General features: G+C 36.4%; 2 protein-coding genes across 6 annotated transcripts in view; both read left to right on the top strand.

Annotated features, from left to right (window-relative positions):
• Dscam2 (Down syndrome cell adhesion molecule 2) overlaps nucleotides 1-20,996 on the top strand; it is a 521,384-nt gene that overhangs the window by 158,618 nt on the left and 341,770 nt on the right. The window lies entirely within an intron of this gene.
• On the top strand, nucleotides 9,449-10,372 carry LOC141482691 (uncharacterized). Its single transcript, XM_074176351.1, has 2 exons — nucleotides 9,449-9,603; nucleotides 9,667-10,372. Exons 1-2 carry the CDS (start codon nucleotides 9,449-9,451, stop codon nucleotides 10,370-10,372), a joined length of 861 nt encoding a protein of 286 aa, XP_074032452.1.

Genomic DNA, 20,996 nt, shown 5'->3' with positions numbered 1-20,996 from the left:
TATATATATATATATATTTCAATATTAAATTCTACAAAAAGGATTTGAAGCTTTATATCTACCAACTGTCGAAAGCGCTCGCAGTAGTATGCTCGCTCGCAGTAGTATCCATTCAACATTAATCATACCAACTATAGTCCGTAATGTCACATTGTAAACACGGAATTGACAGTTCTGTCAAATAACTCATCATGTTCCATGAGTCCCATGGCAGAGTACATGATCGTTGTGAACTGTCAGCTTCATGGATTAACAAACATTATTGGGCAGTTATAAATTGACACTTGTTATGCATATGAGATCACGTTTTTCGTGACTAACCTAATATTCCGGTATCATTAGGATTTCAATCGACATTTGAATGTTTCTATATTGTTTGTCTGCATAAGATGACCCATAAGCTTTGATTGCTATGAAGGAACTAGCTTCTTTCAAACTCACGATAGTAAGTAGTCTCATCCGGTTTATGAAATTGTAACTGATCTGAAGATATGAACTTTAAACGTTCAAGCCAGTCTCGGATATACCTACACAGTGGGTTGAATGGACTGACGCCTATCCTTGGCTAATACCACGAAGGGCGTTGGATTAAATCCGACAGGATATAAGTACTCCAAATCATTTCCATATTGATTTCAGTTATTTTTATCAAGTACTTTTCTGGTTTTTCACATTTTGTCTTCAATCGAGGACCGCCTGCCGTTGACGATGCCCAATAGGCTGAAACAGCTCCTGAAATACCTAAGTTGAGACGTTCGGACCATGACATGACGACAGGATGACAAGTTCAGTTTGAGGAGTGCCTAGAAGATGACAGTACGACCAGCTGTTGAAAGCGCTCGCAGATAATTTATAGAAGATATAAAGCTTCAAATCCTTTTTGTGAAATTGTTGCTGAGAGGGGTTTTGATTCTAGAATATGGGGTTGAAATTGTTTTATAACAAAGAAAAATTTAATGTTATAATATAGTATTCCATGTTCTTCTTGTAATTCAATTTACATTGGTGAGACCAGTCGTAATCTATCTGGAAGAATCACTCCACATGAAAGTGACTATAGACTCAACAAACGTTCCTGTGGACTAGCTGAACATGTTATCTCTTCAGATCATACTAAATACTGAAAATACTATAATTTTAACAGTTGAAAATAATAAATTCAAAAGGCTTTTTCTAGAAGTGGTTCACATAAATAAACATAATAATAATTCGAACAAAAAATCAGAAATACAAAATTTAAGTCAAATTTACAGTTATATTTTAACTTTTGATCAATAAAATTGAACAAATAATTTTAATATCATATCACTAATAATTTTTCACCTACACTTACATTTGAATCTCACTGTATGTGCAAATATTATAATAATCACATTTTCTCTGGTGCTGTAACAACATTTTCAACGCCAAATTTTGCATTTGACTTTTCGTTTTCATGTTTGTATTTATATGATCTTTTTTTATATTCTATACTAACTTTGGTGAGTCTTTTGTAACATATCTAATACTGTATAATATTCGCATGATCTTTATTTTGTAGATATTCTTGATAAAGGAAAAAAATATATATTCTCGAAAGCTTGAATAACAAAAAATAGTGTTTCCGTAGCCCGCAGATATTGACTGAAATACCCAACTCAAAAATAATGTATAGTTATATAATAACCAGTCAACTAAATTTGACCATTCAATATATATATATATATATATATATATATATATATATATATATATATATATATATATATATGGAGAACAGTATTTTTTGGGGTTGCAGTTAGGTTTTGAGGGATATTCAAAGAAAACTATTTGTTTTTGTCAAGCTTTCGGTGGTGCTTACCGCCTTCCTCAGGACAACTCTAATATATTCATTAACAATATGTTTTTTATATCACAAACGAAACTACTTATTAACGTGAGACTGAAAAAGAAAGTAAGTATATCTACAAAACATAAAACATTTTTTTTTATGGAAGTGACTGACAGTGACAATAATTTTAAGGAAGAAATTGATTGCTCCGTTCCTTTCTTTGGTATTTTTTTGTAAAAAGATGTAGGAGTAGAAAGTCAAAACCTTTCTCTCTGAAAAATTAATCTCTCCTGAAAATATACCCATTTCAATTTGATCATTCCGCATACTATGGAAAGTTTCATTTGTTAATGTCATAATTTTCCTTCAACGAATCCAATATATAATCTTCTTGCACTCCAAGCACTTATTTGATGGCAAACAAACCTGACACTCGCTGAAAGAAAAAATATCTCCCATCATCTTAATTTTCTGAATCCCAGGACGAACTGAATTATATTACGTCCCGCGTCTAACTACCGACATTAATTCTCTTCTAATATCCAATTAGCGTCGTGAGTAATGATCATCTTGATTGCCGAAATGTTATTATCAACGGACAGCCTCCATACAACATCATGGAATTTCTCCGTGAAAATTCGCGATGAAAAGCGAAAAACAATAATTGTTTTGGCAATGATGAAACTCGGCGCGAGAATTTTCTTTCGGAAAACTGCCGGAAAATCCACAGGGGTATTATTCCCATCGTCGAGCGGACATTTAGTGTTGATTAGTTTTAGTGTTCGGAGGAAATAATGGTTCCCATCAATCTTGCGATGAAAAAGAGTTGAGGAAGATTGAGTTACGGGCTTTTACATCTTTCTATGGAGGGGACGATGTGACAGGCATTGATTGCGTTTGTGACGTATCAAATCAATGATCAGGAATTTTCTTTGTTCGTTTCGCCAAGTGAAATATTGCCAAAGTATTCAAAAAACATTTCATTGCGAGATTTTCACTAAACAATTTTACAAAAACGCAACACGTGTTTCGCCATACAACGGCCTATTCGGGCGTGTCTTTAGTAACTATATTCTACATATTCAATGCCTAATATACCTAATTTCATAATTTGAAGTACCTACATTTGTAATGAATTGAATTACCTGAGCTTATGTCCTAGTTTTCACATTTGAAAAAATATTCAGTAACGGGGAGTTATTCAATCCTTCAACTCAAAGTGGAGGGAAACAAAATTGAATGGGTGTCAGAATTCAAGTATTTAGGCTTCGTGTTGGATAAATCACTAACACACAATGCACACTGTGACTATATTTGTAAAAAGATATAAAAAAACTATTTTTTTCTTCAGGATTTCATCGGAAGTTTCCATGTTTTCAAAAATAACAATATACCGAAATCATCAGCCTCATTTTGATTATTGTTCCAATCTGCTTTATCTTTTAGATAGAAACGAAATACAAAAGTTACAGAAACTGTAAAATCGAGGTTTAAGAATAATCTTATAATGTGAAAGATACACTCCCATTCAATGCAAGTAGGAGATTTGAGCCGGTTCTAAGCCTCCCCCCACCACTATGACGTATTAATTGCTTTTTTATTGGTTGTTGTTTGGTGAAGTCAAGGTGATGTGACCTTGAAGGGTGTGGTGTATGGATCGTTCAGAAATTTTTTCCCGGTTCTAATCCTCCCCCCACCAATATGACGTGTTATTTGCTTTTTTTTTGTTGTGCAGTGAAGTCAAGGCGTTGTGACCTTGAAGTGTCTGGTGCATGGATCGTTCAGATTTTTTTTTTCATATGAGATTTTGTGTGTGTATGTGTGTGTGTGTGTGTGTTAGAGAATGCACGGTACAGGGTTTCATCATGTGCTTGTTTGTCTATGTACAAACATACGTCTGCATACTTCGAAGATCCTCCAAGTAATGAATGCTCCATCGGTGTGAGGGCACCAAGTTAGTAGTGGAGTGACGTCACAGCAATAACCGTTCAACGGCTAGAGAGCGACATGTTCACTCCACGACGTGTGGCAGAGTAATGCGTATTCATCGGTCTGCTCTCACCTCCCTCGATGTAGTGAAGGATGTGACGTAACGCCCCAGACTCGCCATCAATGGTGACACGCAGGCGGGCGAGGACTGCGCTAACGTCTGTCTTCTCCGAGAGCGCAACGACAATTGCTTGTTCGGCTATCGCTCTCGAAGCAGTGAATGATGTGACGTAACGCATCACCCTACCCTCGCTATTGATGGTGACACGCAGGCGGGCGAGGACTGTGCAAACGTCTGCCCTCTCCGAGAGCGCAACGATCACTGCTTGCTCGTGCCGGCAACTCGCATCAAATTGGGAGATGGGCTTGGCTGTGACGTCAGGCATCTCTAGCGGATGCATCGATGTGTCCTTACCTACCCTCACTCTCTACGGTGATGCGCAGGCGACGTGGATTATGGTATTTAAGAAGCGGGCGAGTGTTGGTTATGTCAGTTTCCATCGAGTGAGTTAGTGAGAACATATCATAGAAAATGTATTCTTGTGAATGTGGTAAATCTTTTACCCGTAGTGACAACCTTCGTCGTCATCAGCTCCAGAGTTGCCAAGGAGGGCCATCAGTGAAACGAGTGAGATTAGATGACGCTGCAGCACCTATGTACACATGTAATTGTTGTAATGTGATGATTCCATTGACTCAAGTGAATTCTCACAATAGAACTCTACAACATAAGAATAATACATGTGTTCAATTCAGTGATGGTGTTCAAATCATAAAGAGCGCCTTCAAACGTCGGATTGCGACATACAGGGTGCAGAGTTCCATTGTTTCCACCGATTACATGTTATTCTTTAATGAAATCAGGCAGAAAGTTATAGAATTATTGGAATCGGCCATCAGGGTTCACAAAATCATCAAAGTGAATATGGAAGTATTTGGGAGTTATATTCTACAAACACAAGACCTGAAGGAAACGAAATCATTTAATTCACAGAATAGAACAGTTGATCAATCTACTGATTTGAATTCCTTATTTGATGGATTTCGAAATGGGATTATCGCTCAAACTACAGAATTCCAGGAACGTGATTCAGGTAAACATTTCTACCAAGTTTTAATTGGATGGATTAGTAATATTGTTCTGTATTTAAGGTTGGACTTGTGAAAAAATCATGTTTCTGGAGTTGAACATTAATAAATACAGCCCGCTCAGTGGATGTTCATATGTGAAGCTGCCTGAATGTATTGAGCGTAGGAAGGCCGTGGTTAATGTCCGTAATGAAGATCAGCATTGTTTTGCATGGGCTATCACTTCAGCACTACATCCTGCAATCGATAGAACATCAGAAGTTTCATCGTATCCACATTTCAGTACAGTCATAGATGTAACAGGTATGAATTTTCCGGTAAAGTTGAAAGATATTGTGAAATTTGAAGACAAGAATGATATTTCAGTTAATGTGTACGGTTTAGAAAGTAAATTCGAGAAGGGTAAAATAATGTATGAAATAATTGGACCATTACGTTACTCTCAGAGAAGACTTAGAAGACATGTCAATTTGTTACTTATCACAGATGATTTCGGTAATAATCATTATTGTTGGATCAAAGATCTTTCAAGATTAGTTTCAAGCCAATTATCGGCTCATGAACATAAGAAATATTTTTGTGATGGCTGTTTATTATATTTTTCTAATGAACAATTACTATTACGTCATAAGATAAATGATTGTAATCACTTGAGTACTACAACACCATCAACCAATTTCAAAGTCAATAAATATGGGAAAACGGTACCTGAAAATATACTAACTTTTGAAAACTTTGAGAAACAAATGAAGGTACCATTTGTAGTGTATGCAGATTTTGAATCAGTACTGAAGCCGATTCAAACCACTAAACCAAATCCTGAATACTCGTATTCGATCAAGACATTCAAACATGAGCCTTATTCATTTGCTTATTTGATTAAATGTTCATACAATGATGATTTATCAAAATTTGTTTCGTATAGGGGTGTGGATGCAGCCCAAAAATTCGTTAGCAAAATCGAAGATGATTTGAAAAATATTTATGAAAATCATCTCAGGTTTCCTATTCCTATGGATGTACAAACTCCTGAGGAAGAGGAACAGTTTGCTTCTGCCACAAATTGTGGCATTTGTTCCAAACAATTTAATGATGGCGAAGTCAAAGTGAGGGATCATTGTCACCTCACAGGAAAAAAAAGGTCCCCTGCTGCTCATTCATCTTGTAATTTGAATTTTAAATTGCCAAATTTCATTCCTATAATTTTTCACAATCTCAGTGGATATGATTGTCATTTATTCATAAAGGAATTGTATAAAAACAAAGATAAAGTGGATGTCATCCCACAAACTAATGAAAAATATATATCTTTCACAAAACATCTCTTTACACACTCCTATACGGATAAAGATGGTAGGGTGAAGAAGAATTATTTGAAAATGAGATTCATTGATAGTTTCAGATTCATGCCTAGTTCTTTGGAGAATTTAGGTGCAAATTTAACATCTGATCAGTGTATCGAGATGCGCAAACATTTCCCACAAATTGAAAATTTCAATTTGATGAGAAAGAAAGGTGTATTTCCCTATAGTTTTGTTGATGACATCGAAAAACTGAATCATCCAAGACTTCCAACCAAAAATCAATTTTATGATAAACTCAATTGTGAACATATATCAGATAATGATTATGGGAGAGCTCAACTTGTTTGGAATTTATTCGAATGTCAGGATTTGGGTGAATACTCTGATTTATATTTAAAGTCAGATGTGTTACTATTATGTGACATTTTTGAAAACTTTAGAAATATATCTGTTGATAAATATAAATTGGATCCGGCACAATACTTCACTGCACCCGGATTATCGTGGGATGCCATGTTGAAATATACTAATATTGAATTGGAATTACTAACTGATATTGATATGGTTCACTTCTTTCAAAAAGGTATTCGTGGTGGAATAAGTCAATGTAGTGAAAGGAAACATAAAGCAAACAATACATTTTTACCGGATTATAATCCAAATGAACCATCTTCATTCATTTCATATTTGGATGCAACAAATCTATATGGTCACAGCATGTCGCAACCATTACCAACAGGTGAATTTTCATGGTTAGCACCTCATGAAATTCTCAATCTTGATATAATGAATGTGGATATCGATAGTCCTTATGGATATGTATTGGAAGTGGATATACATTATCCCCAAGAACTTCATGATAAACATTCCGATTTACCATTCTTAGTTGAACGTTTGATACCTCCATATGCAAAATCGAAAGTTCCCAAATTAATTCCAAATTTAAACGACAAAAGAAAATATATTGTTCACTATAGAAACTTACAGCAAGCTGTCAATCATGGTTTGATAGTGATGAACACACATAGAGTATTGAGGTTTAAGCAATCATGTTGGATGAAGCCTTATATAGATTTGAATACTGAAATGCGTAATAGGTCTAATAACAAATCTGAAAAAGATTTCTACAAACTAATGAATAATGCAGTCTATGGAAAAACAATGGAAAACGTAGACAATAGAATTGATGTTAGACTCATTACACATTGGGAAAATATAAAAAGAACTATAGGTGCTAGTTGTCTCATATCTCGACCAAATTTTAAAAAATGCTCTATTTTCACAGAAAATTTTGTTGCCATTCAATTGGCTAGAGTAAAAGTTCATTATGATAAACCACTATATTTAGGATTTTCCATTCTAGAATTATCTAAAACAGTTATGTATGATTTTTTCTATGGATGTATCAAACAACAGTTTGGAGAAGATGCGTCCTTACTCTACACTGATACCGACTCCCTTATTCTCAAAGTAAATACAGACAATTTCTATGAATTTATCAAAAATAATATAAATAAGTTCGATACATCTAATTATAAAATAGGAAACCAATTCAATATTCCAGTGACAAAGTCAGTTCTGGGTAATTTCAAAGATGAATTCCCAAATGATCCAATAATCAGCTTTTACGGTACAGGTGCTAAAGCATATTACGTGAAATCTGTTGATGGTGAACTGAAGAAGGCCAAAGGTGTGAAACGATCTGTTATAAAGAATGAATTGACATGTGAAGACTATGAAAAAATCATTGAAGAGGGAGGTATGATATTCAGGAAGATGAACTCGTTCAGAAGCGTATTGCATGATATTTACACTGAATTGAAAAATAAAGTCGCTTTATCGTATCATGACGACAAGAGATTCATCATTCCGAATACCACTCGAACTCTTCCATGGGGTCATAGCGATATAGAATTTTATCGAAATGATCCTAATGATAACATTCGTTGGGTGTCTGAAATCGTTCATTCTTTTTCTCAAGAGAGCGCCTTAGACCAACTAATCAATTTGTTGACTGTAGAGATGAATAATTGAATTATAATTCGAAGTATTATTGCTTATTCCTTCAAACCGGAACATTCTTATTTGTGATTATTTGTGATTATTGTATTATGTATTGTATATGTATCACTTTTACCAAGTTACTTAGATGAATAAAAAATGATAAAAATATTATTTGTTTCATTTCTATTTTCCTAACCAATTACTGTAAAGTATATAGCATAATGTAAATGAAAGAAATATCAGTTTGAAAAGAATCATCGTAGAGTGCACAATGTCTAAAACAATCGATAAGTTTGGTAGAAAAAGAAAATTGGGTGGTAATGTCATTCGAGGTCCTCCCGGGATTGGTTTTAAATTAACAAAAGATGGTCATTATGACATGCAAAGAAAAATATTGAAAAATATAAGCGAACCAATTGACAAGAGTGATTGTGTAACTGTATCATATCTTGAGGGGGAAATTAACGGAACAAAGGAGGTTATACTTCTAGCCCTACAAGCTGCAATACAATCCACAATAGGTAATATTGCTCGCGATGCCCGTCAAGCATTTGACGATAAAATTGCAGAGGCTCGGATAACTTTCACTCGTAAATTTGACAAACTTACAAATGATGTGGACATAAAAATGTCTGACATAACAGCGTCTACAAATAAAAAATTTGATGCTATGTCAAACATAACAGGGACTACAATGAAAAAGTATGATGTACTAGAAGAGAGAGTTGAAGTTTTGGAGAAAAGCCATAAAGTCAGGCCATCAGGTGGACTGGGATATCCAGGACTGGACATTGATCCAAATGTTAGAATAATAGAACCAAAACCAAAACCAACAGATGACGTATTAATTGAACCAACATGGTGAATTTACTCCCGCGTTAGGTTAGATTAGATTAATACATACTGTAGGTTAGGGTCATAGGTGTTAGGTTAGGTTAGGTTTCACGGCGCGCGAAGCGCGCGGGTGGGGGTGGGGGGCGGCGGGGCCGCGCGTAGCGCGGCCCCGCCGCCCCCCACCCCCCACCCCCCCCCTCCTCCCCCCGGGGTGGTGGGTGGGGGGCCACCGCGCCGGCGCGCGAAGCGCGCCGGCGCGGTGGCCCCATTACGCTCGCGCCGGCGCGCGAAGCGCGCCGGCGCGAGCGTAGCGAATTGGGGCGTAAGCCGCGCGGAGCGCGGCCCGCTTTCTTCCCACCATTGCTCACCCCGCCCACTTCCTACCATTTCTCGCCCCACCATATTCCAACCATTGCGCATGCACGCCCCCACCTCATTCCCTCCACTCCCAATGATGTTGATACCCCGAGGAGCACGTTCTTCTACATTCAGTACGACAACTCCAGTCATCCAGAGCAGTCCAGCCATACTCAACCAGAAGCAGTGTACTATACGACGAGGAGCTAAGTTTGAGTAAGTTAACAATGTACTTTAATTTTTTACATATACTAACTTTGTATTATTTTACATTTTCAGAATGGCATCCAACACTCAGGAATTAAATAACGCTGTGGCATCCATCATGCCTATGACAGAGCAGGAGAAGGCATCCACTTCGCGAGTTAGGTGCAGATCCACCAGCCCTGACTTATTCGAGGAGGAGGAGGAAGTCAGGCCTGTAAAGAAGGTTTGCCAACGACCTGCAGCGAAGGTTGGTCCTATTTCTAAGTACCGAGCTACTTGCAATAGGACTAATCCTTATGCAGGTAGTTGGTCGACCGCTCCAAACAGCTTAAGGCCCTCCACACCACCCGCAGCAGTAGTGGAACAACCTAGGGCGCCTTCTCCGGAGGAGCCACCAGTTGTATTGTCCCCATCGGAGGAGGCTCCCATCGTATTCACTCCGTCGGTGGTGCCGCTTTCGCCGATGCTGGCAACACCGGTGACGAATCCTGAAGTGTTAGTGCCACAAGTGCGACAGCCTATCGGAGAGGTTAGTGAAATGTTGGACAGTTTTCTACAGAGATGTAAGGAAGCAGAACATGCTTCTCGAGCTAGTGAGGCCGCGTTGGTTAAAAGGAAGCGCGAAATGGCTGAAATTGTTAACCGACGGAGGGAAGCAGAAAAAGTAATAGCCGAACTAGATCGGAAGTATGCATCTCTGGAGAAAGAGTGTGAAGCAGATACCTCTTCGATAGAGACTTATAAAAAGTTAGTGACTTTTATAAAAACTTTCCCATAGATTAAGTGTAAGTGTAGTAAGATTAGTTTTAGGTTAGTTAGGAATATTTAATTAAGATAGTTTTAAGTTTATGTTTGTAATTTTAGGAAATAAAAATAAAATAAAAAAAAAGAAGTGAAATTAAGGGTGTACATTGTTTTGGTTTGGTACACATTGAACAATGCGATGGTTGGAGCATTTTTCTTCACTTCGTCTCATTATTATTTCCTTTTTTTATTTCAATTACAAGTTCTTCTATGCAAATACCTCACATCAATTTTTGTGTTCTCTAATCTATTGTAAATAATCTCTTGGGAAGAAAATATGTTTCATAATGAAATCAATAAGTATATTTCATATAATTCATATAGTATTTTCAATTTTCTCTTTCATGGAATATAGCTCATGTCATTTTTGAAATTCATTCCCACTTAATCCCCTCTCCTCCCCACTCCTCCCCCACTCCCTTTCAAAAGTATAAAAGTAGGAATTATCTGTTGGAATATTCAGTTGATCAGCCACCTTCAACATGGAACCTGATTCAACTACTGAGCCGTACAGTGACCCAGCGCATCAACATCCTTACTGGGCTTCTATCCATGAAGGTTTCGTTACCTCCACGACGGCACCTCACTCGATGAATTATGATGACATAATTTATGATGATCGGATACAAGTGCTTCACGTTACTGGAACCGATCAAGCGGACCTGTCTGATGGGGATTATCCAGATCCCTATGATTGGCGGAATGATTACGAATGGGATACACAGTCCGGAAACACAGACGACGACGACAGCGATGACGATGATGACGGTGACGCTGACAATGAGTCCGATGATAGTCCTCCACCATCCCCTATCCTGATTGATGAAGTCCTGAATTCAGACGATGATATGTAATCGTTTCCTCATTTCTCCCATCCTTTCTATTCCTTTCCTTTCCTTCCACGGAGTACACACTTTTTGGTTGGTGTACACGAGGCACTGCGAGGTTGGGGCAGTGTCTTTTTCCCTCTCCCTTATTAGTTTTTTTTATAATAATCACTCAGAGTTTCTCATAATAATAATCACTTAGAATTTCAAGAAAATTGTCATTCTTATTGCTTTCGAATTTCAAACACTGAATTGTTCTACATTTACACTTCACCCCCTCCTTTTTTTTCCAATATAAATAAAGCATCAATCCCAGTTCTATATCATTCTTCCACAATGTCGAGTGCTGATTCCACCACCGAACCGATGAGTGTACCAGAGTGTCCTATGACGAGTACAGGCCCCATCCAGGTACATGGAATAGATTCAACGTTCGATCATTTCAGTACAAATTTTGCACAAATGCTGCAACGTATCTATGATCTACCTGATGATTTCCCGGCACGTATGGAAGAAGGTATGCAAGAGGAAGTAGAGGCAGAGTTAGAGATGGATGTCAATGAGTTAGACGATCTAGAGGATAACGAGCTAGATAATTATGCTAATGATGATGCCATTAGTATATCGTCTGATTCAGATGATTATGAGGATGACATCATCAGTATATCATCAGATACAGATGATGATACAATCATCATTGTTTCTGATGATGATGAGGAGCGTTAGTCCATACCATTGCATGGATTAATAAAAAAACAGCCCTTTTCAGGGCTACAATTGAAGACTGAAACAATAAAAAAAATAGCTCTTTTCAGAGCTATCATTATACTTTCAAACAGAAACAGGTTCATACCATTGTTAACATTATAGTCTCAAACAAAATGTATGTATGTAAAAGTATTCATCATTATATGCATACAATGATTGACAAAATGCCAACTTCAACTTTCATTTAGAGTAGTACTCATCATATGCATAGATATTCAATGACTATCAAATTCCAAATATCGACTTTTCAGTCAAAGTAGTAATTTATTTGTCATATAATGTATAGATATTCAAAGACTAACAAATTACTTAGACTTTTATTAGTCAAAGTATTCATTTGTCATATAATCTATGAATACTAATACAACTAACTACTGTTTGTGTGAATAATGTAGCCCTGAAAAGGGCTGTTGTTTTTTTTTGACCAGTAGGTCCACGGTTATTCTGCCACAGGTTGGACATTATTACATATAATACATGTAGATACTCGGGTGAAGTTTGTTAGTGGCCTCTCGCAAGCTTCACACCAATTCTGTCCCATTTCCATAATTGAGACAGTGTTGTGGGTGTTGACATGGGCATACCACCCTCCATTATTGTTTCTATGTGAATAAAACCGAAAGCAGCACCAACATAGTTTTTTGTTCTCTCCATCTATTGTGCTGATCAATACGTATGCATCCATTGCACAATACAAATCCAAGGGATCTTCCAGTGTCTCACTGACATTGAGCGTTCGCATACCGATCCTCAAAGCACCATCGCCTTCAGTTGTGTCAGCTTCTATCCCTTCATCATCTCCTTCTTCATCCATGACCCTCTCAAACTCCATCACGTCATCATCTTCGTCGCTTTGGTTGGCCTCGTTTTCAACTTCGTCTATCTCATCTTCATCGACTCCAACATCTTCTGCTTCAACTATCACTTCCTCTAGCGGAACATTGACATCCTCATCATCTGATTCGTCTATCCAATTGTTTTCATCAACAGCAGATATTCTATTTAATGCAGCATTTATTTTTGCAGAATTCATCTTGTTGTTGTTTGCTCACAGTTGTAGAGAGTGAATGAATGAACTCTAGGTTTGCAAGTCGACTTATATAGGAGGTGATGCGACTCCCACTTGACTCGTTTAGAGTGGAATAGTAGGAGAAGTTATCCCACTATACTTTCACATGATGTTGATTTGTATAAATAGAGATCGTAGGTGTAGGAGAGAGCATTCAGAGTTTCTGTAAGTCATCTCTTGATATTTCTAATCGAATTAGTAAAATGCCGTTTCCAAAAGAGTGGAATGAAAAACCAAAAGTGTGTGTCTACCCAATGATGATTGCAGGGGCTATTGTGTGCTACTTTTGTCAAATAAGTAGACCTAAGGATTCAATCAATCCATGTACTGGTATGTGTAGTGATTGCGTGTTGCGGATTCAACTATCGCCTCCTTCTCATCCACCGAAGCGAACAAAATCGGATTATCGTCAACAACAGTTACAGTGTCTGAAGTGTTCCGAACCTATAATATTTAACAATATAGGTATCTGTAGAAATATTTGCGGTACCTGTGCTGCCGTTCCAACTCCACTGCAACGTTGTTTGCGTTGTGATACATATTCCATGAATTGTTGGAATCATGTATGCAATGCATGTAGAAGTACTTGGGATCTGTGTGAGAAGGTTGGTCAACTCTACCCCAATAGGAGAATCCATTTTTTTCAATGTTGGTGTTTGACGCACGAGCAACAACTATTGAGGAATAGAGTCAAAGAACGTTCCACATCCACAGAGACATATTAACATTTTTCATTTTTTATTATCGTTATTGTCCTCTATTATTAATAAATATATATATATATATTTTGAATTTATTTGTATTATTTTCTAACATTTAAAAATACATGCATGCAACACAAAGTTTTCCTCTTAAATGACAAAGATTGTTACATGCGTGAATAGTTTAGTGAGAGAGCGCATGTGCCAGTTGATGAAAGAGCGCATGCGCTAGTTTATTTTCTTCTATAAATGGTGAGGTCTCAGTAACATCATCACCTTTCCTATCCACATTCTATTGCTATCACATATCATTCCTCAGACCTTAATAATCATGAGCTCTATGCCGCTATTGATTGCTGAAGATGGTTCACCACTTGTTGATATCGATCAGACTGATTTTGAAAATATTCCAGTATTACATTTATCCAGTCAAGATTCGATAAATGATTTTGATATTAACGACTTCGTTAACTTTGCAGATGTGCCAGAACCAAATGAGCAAATTATTATTGAAAATCCGATCGTTTCGCAATTATCATCACTCAAACACTCTTCATCTACCCTTCCTCTTGGTGTTGATAAGAAATCTAGAACAATCAAGAGGAAGGTTACTAAGGCATCTTCATCGATTGTCACTGACTTTAAAGAAAAGAAAGAATCCAAAAGTGTTGTGCGACAGAAAAAACCCGCAACGAAAAGTGACAGATCGAAGAGGAAGCCAAAAGGTACTCCTAAAGAAATGAAGAGTGATTTGAAAGCTGAACCGCTATCTTCTTTCAGTCCCCTCCATCGGTTTGGGGAAATGAAAAGGAAAGCAAAATACCGTCTTGTAAAGGCACAGATGACTATTGCTGAACTTGAAAAGAGTGAGCGAGCTATTAATGCTAATAATGAAACTCTTGAAGCATTAGATGCCAAGATTGCATTAGCGAAAGTTGAATTGGCTAGAATGTCTAAAGATGCTGATGAACTCCGTTCAAAAATAGGTAAAGATAAGCAATTCCATCAACGTTCGAGAATGCAAGCTCAGGCTGAGCTTGAGCAGTCGACTAAGCTTTATGAGACGGCATTATCAGTGAGAGATAATTGGCAAAAAGAGTTGGATACTGCATTTCAAAGTGACGGCGATTAGTTTTGGGAATGATAATGTGTTTTCAATATCGTGAGTTGAAAAATATAAGCGGGAATGGAGTATACAATTAATTTGGTTTGGTATACACAGAACATTGCGAATGGCTGGGGCAATGTTTACCGCTGCAATATTTTTCAATTCACATACTTATAATTGAAATGAAAACAATAATGAACTTTAATATTACTTTATTCATAAAAGTCACTATTAGATACATTTAAACCATATTTGATTCATCAATCCAAGAATTTTGTTCGCTAGGAAGACCTAACCACTTTACATATACTTTATTTTTTCTTCTCTTCAACACCTTCTCAATCAGATATACGTCAGGATTCTCGGTTCGTAATAACTCTTCTTCGTAAAAACATCCTCTAATCGGCTGTTCATTCATATCTTCAAGATTATAAGTCGTTGGGATGGTTTTATTAATTTTAACAATCTTGAATAGCTCCGTGGTAAAATTCGCAGTGTAAGACTTTTCAAAAATATTTTTGTATTTACTTATACGTACAATATCATTCAATTGGAATTTGGGTTTACTTTGTCTTCCTCCAATTCCATTGATACCCTTGAATTTCAATTTTGTTGTTGAATCAACATTGATGGGTGCCATACCTATTGTACGATGAACTTTATTATTATATCTACTAGTTATAATTGGAAGAATATCAAGCCATTTGTGGTGACCTCTCATCGAAAATTCCTTGTAGAGCCATGCCTTTATTGTACGAATCACTCTTTCTGCTATAGCTGCCTTCTTTGTGCTGAATGTTGAATAATGATTGATATTATATTCTCGCATGAGAGATGAGAAGCTTCTATTAAAAAATTCTTTCCCTTGATCGCTTTGTATATGTTTAGGGGAAAATTTGGCTTTCTTCAGTACATATTTCATTGCATTAGTTATTGTACTACCTGTTTTATCTTTAACTGGCACAGTCCATAGATATTTTGAGTAACAATCAATTACTACAAGTATATATCGGTATCCTTCATTACTTTTTGCATAAGGTTGTAGTTCAGCTAGATCTATTTGCCATAGATCTGCAAAACCTTTGATGGTAGTTATTCTTCTATGAAAATTACGTCTTGCAGGTCTATGTAATTCATTAACAACTTGTCGTTTGATATCACTTACTTCATTAGTCATTCTATTTCAATATGATTAAAGAGAAAAAAAGTGATAATGTTACTGCATTGAATGATGATGTGACAGTGATCATTACTTGTGGATATATATTAATATATTATACCTTCTTCACGTAATTCTTCAATTATTGAAATTATTTCATTATCATGTCCGGTATGTCCAGCTGACTTTGATGCTACCAATAGTCGTAGGCGAGCAACTAACTCTTTCGATGAATTCCAGTACACATAATTCGCAGGTTTAGAATTATATGTTTTCTCCATTTTCACTCGTTTGAGTACTCCACCAATTTTACTTCTACTCCTAATTGGATATTGTCGTGAGTCTAATAGTGGTTTGATGACTTCACGAAATTTTTTAGAATTTGTATTTTTAAAACCATTCTTCAGATGATATTGTTTATATGGAGCATTCGTTATTTTCAATATTTTGGAATATACTTGACGAGTTTCTTCATTATCAACATCTTGTGGATTCTTCAAAAAGATCATATCATATAATTCTGGACTACCTGCGCATTCATATTTTTTCACTTTATTAGCATCCCAAAATGAAATGTTTCCATCTTTGAAATGTACCACTAGACTTCCCATTTTCAGCTTTTGTGTAATTGGATCCATACGTACGCCAAATGTTCCATCATATGCTGGATTTCTAGATTTTACATTATTCAAATGTTTCATCAAAACATCTTCACCACTTTCATTCATAACAGGTGAGATGTCAGGATCCGAGGAATCGATGTGGGACGATGATGGTGTTTCGAATAGAGTTGTTCTCATATCGTCTTGAAGTGTGCTCGTGTCACTATTCACAGATGATACACCATCAAAAGATTGTTTTCTTCCTATTGGAGTACTCATGGGATAATTTGAAGTAGATTGAACAGATCCACGATTTGGTGATAACACTGCTGATTTAGAAGTAGCGTTTGATGATAAAACATTCAATGGTTTCATTATGGGCTCATACAATCTTTCAAGTGTCGAACGATTTTCAATATTATCATTCTTGATAGAGTTGAATTTCTGTCTGACAGCTTCTGTTGTCTCTACTAGTTGACGTTTCAAATTCATTTCATTGTTTTTATGTTCAGAATCGTTTTTTGTATTCATAATGCCCTTTTTAAATTATAGCTCAATTCGTTGATGAAGTGACCTCTACAATATTCAGTGATCGAATAAGTTTCAAAAACAAGATCATGGGTATATAAAACTATCGAATCCTTTGCGATATCTACCTTCATCTATTTTTCTATCCTTATCAATTACTAGAAATCCATATTGATCCTCCCAGCATTTAACACACATCAATTGGAATTGTTTGAATGTTACATCGGGTGAAACATGATCTGAATAAATGTGATGTAAATTCGTCTCATCTTGTTTGAACATTATAATGAAATTGGTATTGTCACGCACTAACTGTTTGGGTACCCGTGAATATGTCTGTGCTAGATAAAAACAATCAACATCCTTATGACGTCCCATACAGAAATATGATCTAATAATATCTTGCTTTTCACATATCACATCATCGAAAATGAAAACAGAATTAGGCTTAGCGTCGGAGGGTTCCACTATTTCTGCATTATTGCTGAATGTATAAAAACCTAATCCTTTTATAGGTTCCAAAACACTTCGCAAGTACTGATATTTAGGTTGATTGAGTGACTTCGAATAGAGATACACATTTCTAAATCTCAATCCTTGTGGATGTGTTAATAGTGATATCATTGCATTCGTCTTTCCACAATTTGAAGGTCCTATAATGAGTCCTCGAACTGATGATGGAAGTAGTGGACCATGTCTGAATACTCTTTGTCCATTCAATCCACACCCAAATTTCTCATCTAGATTATCTACAGCAAACTTTTCTTTCTGTTTTACAATGCGCATCGTGCCGTGGTTGGAGACTATATAAATGTTATTAGCTTATTCATTTCAATGTGTACCATCAAACGATACGGACGTATTGAAAGTGATCGTAAAATTAAAAGAGGTTGTGGTTTTGTTAATGATTTAATAAACAAACTTCCTTTCGAATTACATCTACCTGGAGGATATCAATACTGTGGACCGGGTACAAAATTGAAACAACGTTTAGCTCGTAACGATCCTGGAATCAATAAATTAGATATTGAATGCAAAAAACACGATATTCAATATTCTAAGCATCCATCTGATCTTGCAGCAAGACATTTAGCCGACAAAGAACTTGAATACAGCGCTTGGGATAGGGTTAAATCAAAGGACGCGAGTATTGGGGAAAGAGCAGCTGCATTACTTGTCACCAACATTATGAAAGCGAAAAGACATATGGGCATGGGTTGTAGTACCAATAAGAAAAAATGTAAGAGGAAACAATCGAAGAAAAATAATATTAAAAAAGTTGCATTTGGTGCTGGGATAGTCCATAAAGTGCGAAATGTATTGAAGAAAGCTGGTGGGAATCAATTTGTGACGAATAATAGCAAAAAAGCTATCACTGTGGCATTGCAGGCGGCACGTAAATACCTTAAAGCTGCCGGTGGAAAGAAGAAAATCCGCACACCACGCATAATTCCTGTTCCCAAGATCGGTGGACTTTTACCATTGATACCAATTTTTGCTGGACTATCCGCACTAGGAAGTTTGGCGGGAGCCGCTGCTGGTATTACCAAGGCCGTGAATTCGGCAAAAGCCAGCAGAGCGGCTTTAATGGAAGCCAATCGTCACAATAAAACCATGGAGGCTGTAGCATTAGGCAAACGCGGAAGTGGAATATATCTCAAACCATACCGTAAAGGTTTAGGACTATATTTAAAACCATACAAAGCCACAAACAAAACAAAAAACTGATTGAACCCCTACCTCAGAGGCCTCTTACTGATCTCGATCTCAGTTATTATGCACAAAAAATGAAAATTCCACATTTTCGTGGTGTTTTTATGCGTGATAGATTACCATCTTCAGGTCCAAAACAAAACGAGACAGCTATTGTTAATTTAGATGGAATAAGTGGACCAGGAACACATTGGGTGGCATATAAAAAATGTGGGAAAGAAGTCACATATTTCGATAGTTTTGGAGATCTACCCCCACCATTGGAATTGACTCGATTCTTTCGAAAATGTTCGAATGTAAAAATCAAATATAACTATGATCGACAACAGAAATTTAATACAGTTCTCTGTGGTCACTTGTGCTTGCAGTTTCTCTCTAAATAATTTTCCAAATAAAAATGGATTCAACACCAAAACTGGATCGGGAGGCTATCAAGGGAATGGGGTTTTCACTTAGAATGTTTTCAAAATATGGTACCTTGAAAAAAATGGATAAAGTGATGCTTGCAAATATGCCTAAGGAAGTGATACTTGCATGTGTTGCACATGAGATTGCATATGTTTGGGAAAAGTTGCCTAAGCATCTGCAAGATGACATCGATATAATGAAACATAGATATTGTTATGAGCACCACCACGATCAAAATTCAGATTCGGATGTTAATGATGGTCCTATACCTCGAAAATCTATGTGTTGTATTTGTAATATAGAGGATGTGAATATTGGTATCAATAAAAATGATACTTATTACAATACAACACCTTCCAAAAAGTGTAAATTGTCTCAAATGTGCTGTTGCTGTGTACAATAATAAATTGAAATGTGTTTCAAAATATTCATCAGTCATGTCACGAAAGTTCGAGCTACAAGCTGTCGGGACAAGTGTCTTGAGTGCTGATTTTTTTCCACCAATTGAATTGGATAGGAACAGTCGTTATGGATTAGGACTTTTGGGATTCTATGGATGCAATACAATCAATAATATAACTGAAGCTAATAACTTAGTTAGTTTTAGAATCAGTAATGACAACTCATCGATACCCCAAAAGTTGACAATTGAAATTCCATGTGGTGCTTACGAAATAGAAGAGATCAATGCCGTCATACAGAAACATATCATGTTCAGATTGTTTCATGATAAAAAACCAAATGATGTCGTTGCAGATGATATTTTCTATCTACACGCCAATAATAATACATTCAAATGTGAAATGCGATCCAAATATGAAATTGATCTGACACATCCAAATTCTATAGCAGAAATGATGGGGTTCGCTCATGGAATATTTCCACCAAATCAGATACATGAATCATCATTACCAATAAACATTACAACTGTGAGACTTATCCGCTTAGATTGCAATATAATATCAGGTTCATATATAAATGGTGAAGAATCTCACATTCTTTTCTCATTCGATATTGATGTTGAACCTGGCTACAATCTTACTAAAGAACCACACAGTATTATATATATGCCTGTCAGTCCAGAAGGTCGTCAATTGATTCACAACATTACAGTGCGTATTTTGGATGAAAAAAATAACCTTATCGATTTTGGAAGTGAAGAAGAGATTTTCATTATTTTGGAATTGAAGAAAATCGAATAACTGTTGTTATGGGTTTCATTTACAATAGACAAAATCGCATTGAACAATCCCAAACGAGTTGCACTATCAAAAAGAAAGGTGTGCATAAAAAGAAAAGTGTGCATAAAAAGAAGCTCATTCCACAAGTGTATGCTAAACAGTTAGCACATAACGCTCTGTCTGTGAGTGATCTTAAATTTTTGAAATCGATTGGATTGAAAGTGAGAAAATAACAATGGTGCTCGAAACAAACAGTGAAAAGTTGAATATATTCAATGAACCAGTGCTCGATCATTCTCTCATAAGTTTACATGAGCACACATATAAGCCCTATGGATCACCGCTATTCAGGAATTCGGATGAAATCAGAATTGCAATCAATAATCAAGATGTTATACTAGATATTGCCGACAGCTTCATTTACATAGAAGGTAAATTCACCCCCAAAGATGTAGCGAAAACATGCTATCTCTCGAATAATGCAATTGCATTTCTCTTTGACGAAATTCGTTATGAAATGGGTGGTGAACAAGT

This window comes from Leptinotarsa decemlineata, unplaced genomic scaffold (assembly GCF_025532065.1).
Source record: "Leptinotarsa decemlineata unplaced genomic scaffold, Ldec_3_MD MMD2_tig00001719_RagTag_RagTag, whole genome shotgun sequence".
NCBI lineage: Eukaryota > Metazoa > Arthropoda > Insecta > Coleoptera > Chrysomelidae > Leptinotarsa > Leptinotarsa decemlineata.
Note: the sequence above shows the minus strand (reverse complement) of the source record. Positions and strands in the feature narration are given on the sequence as shown.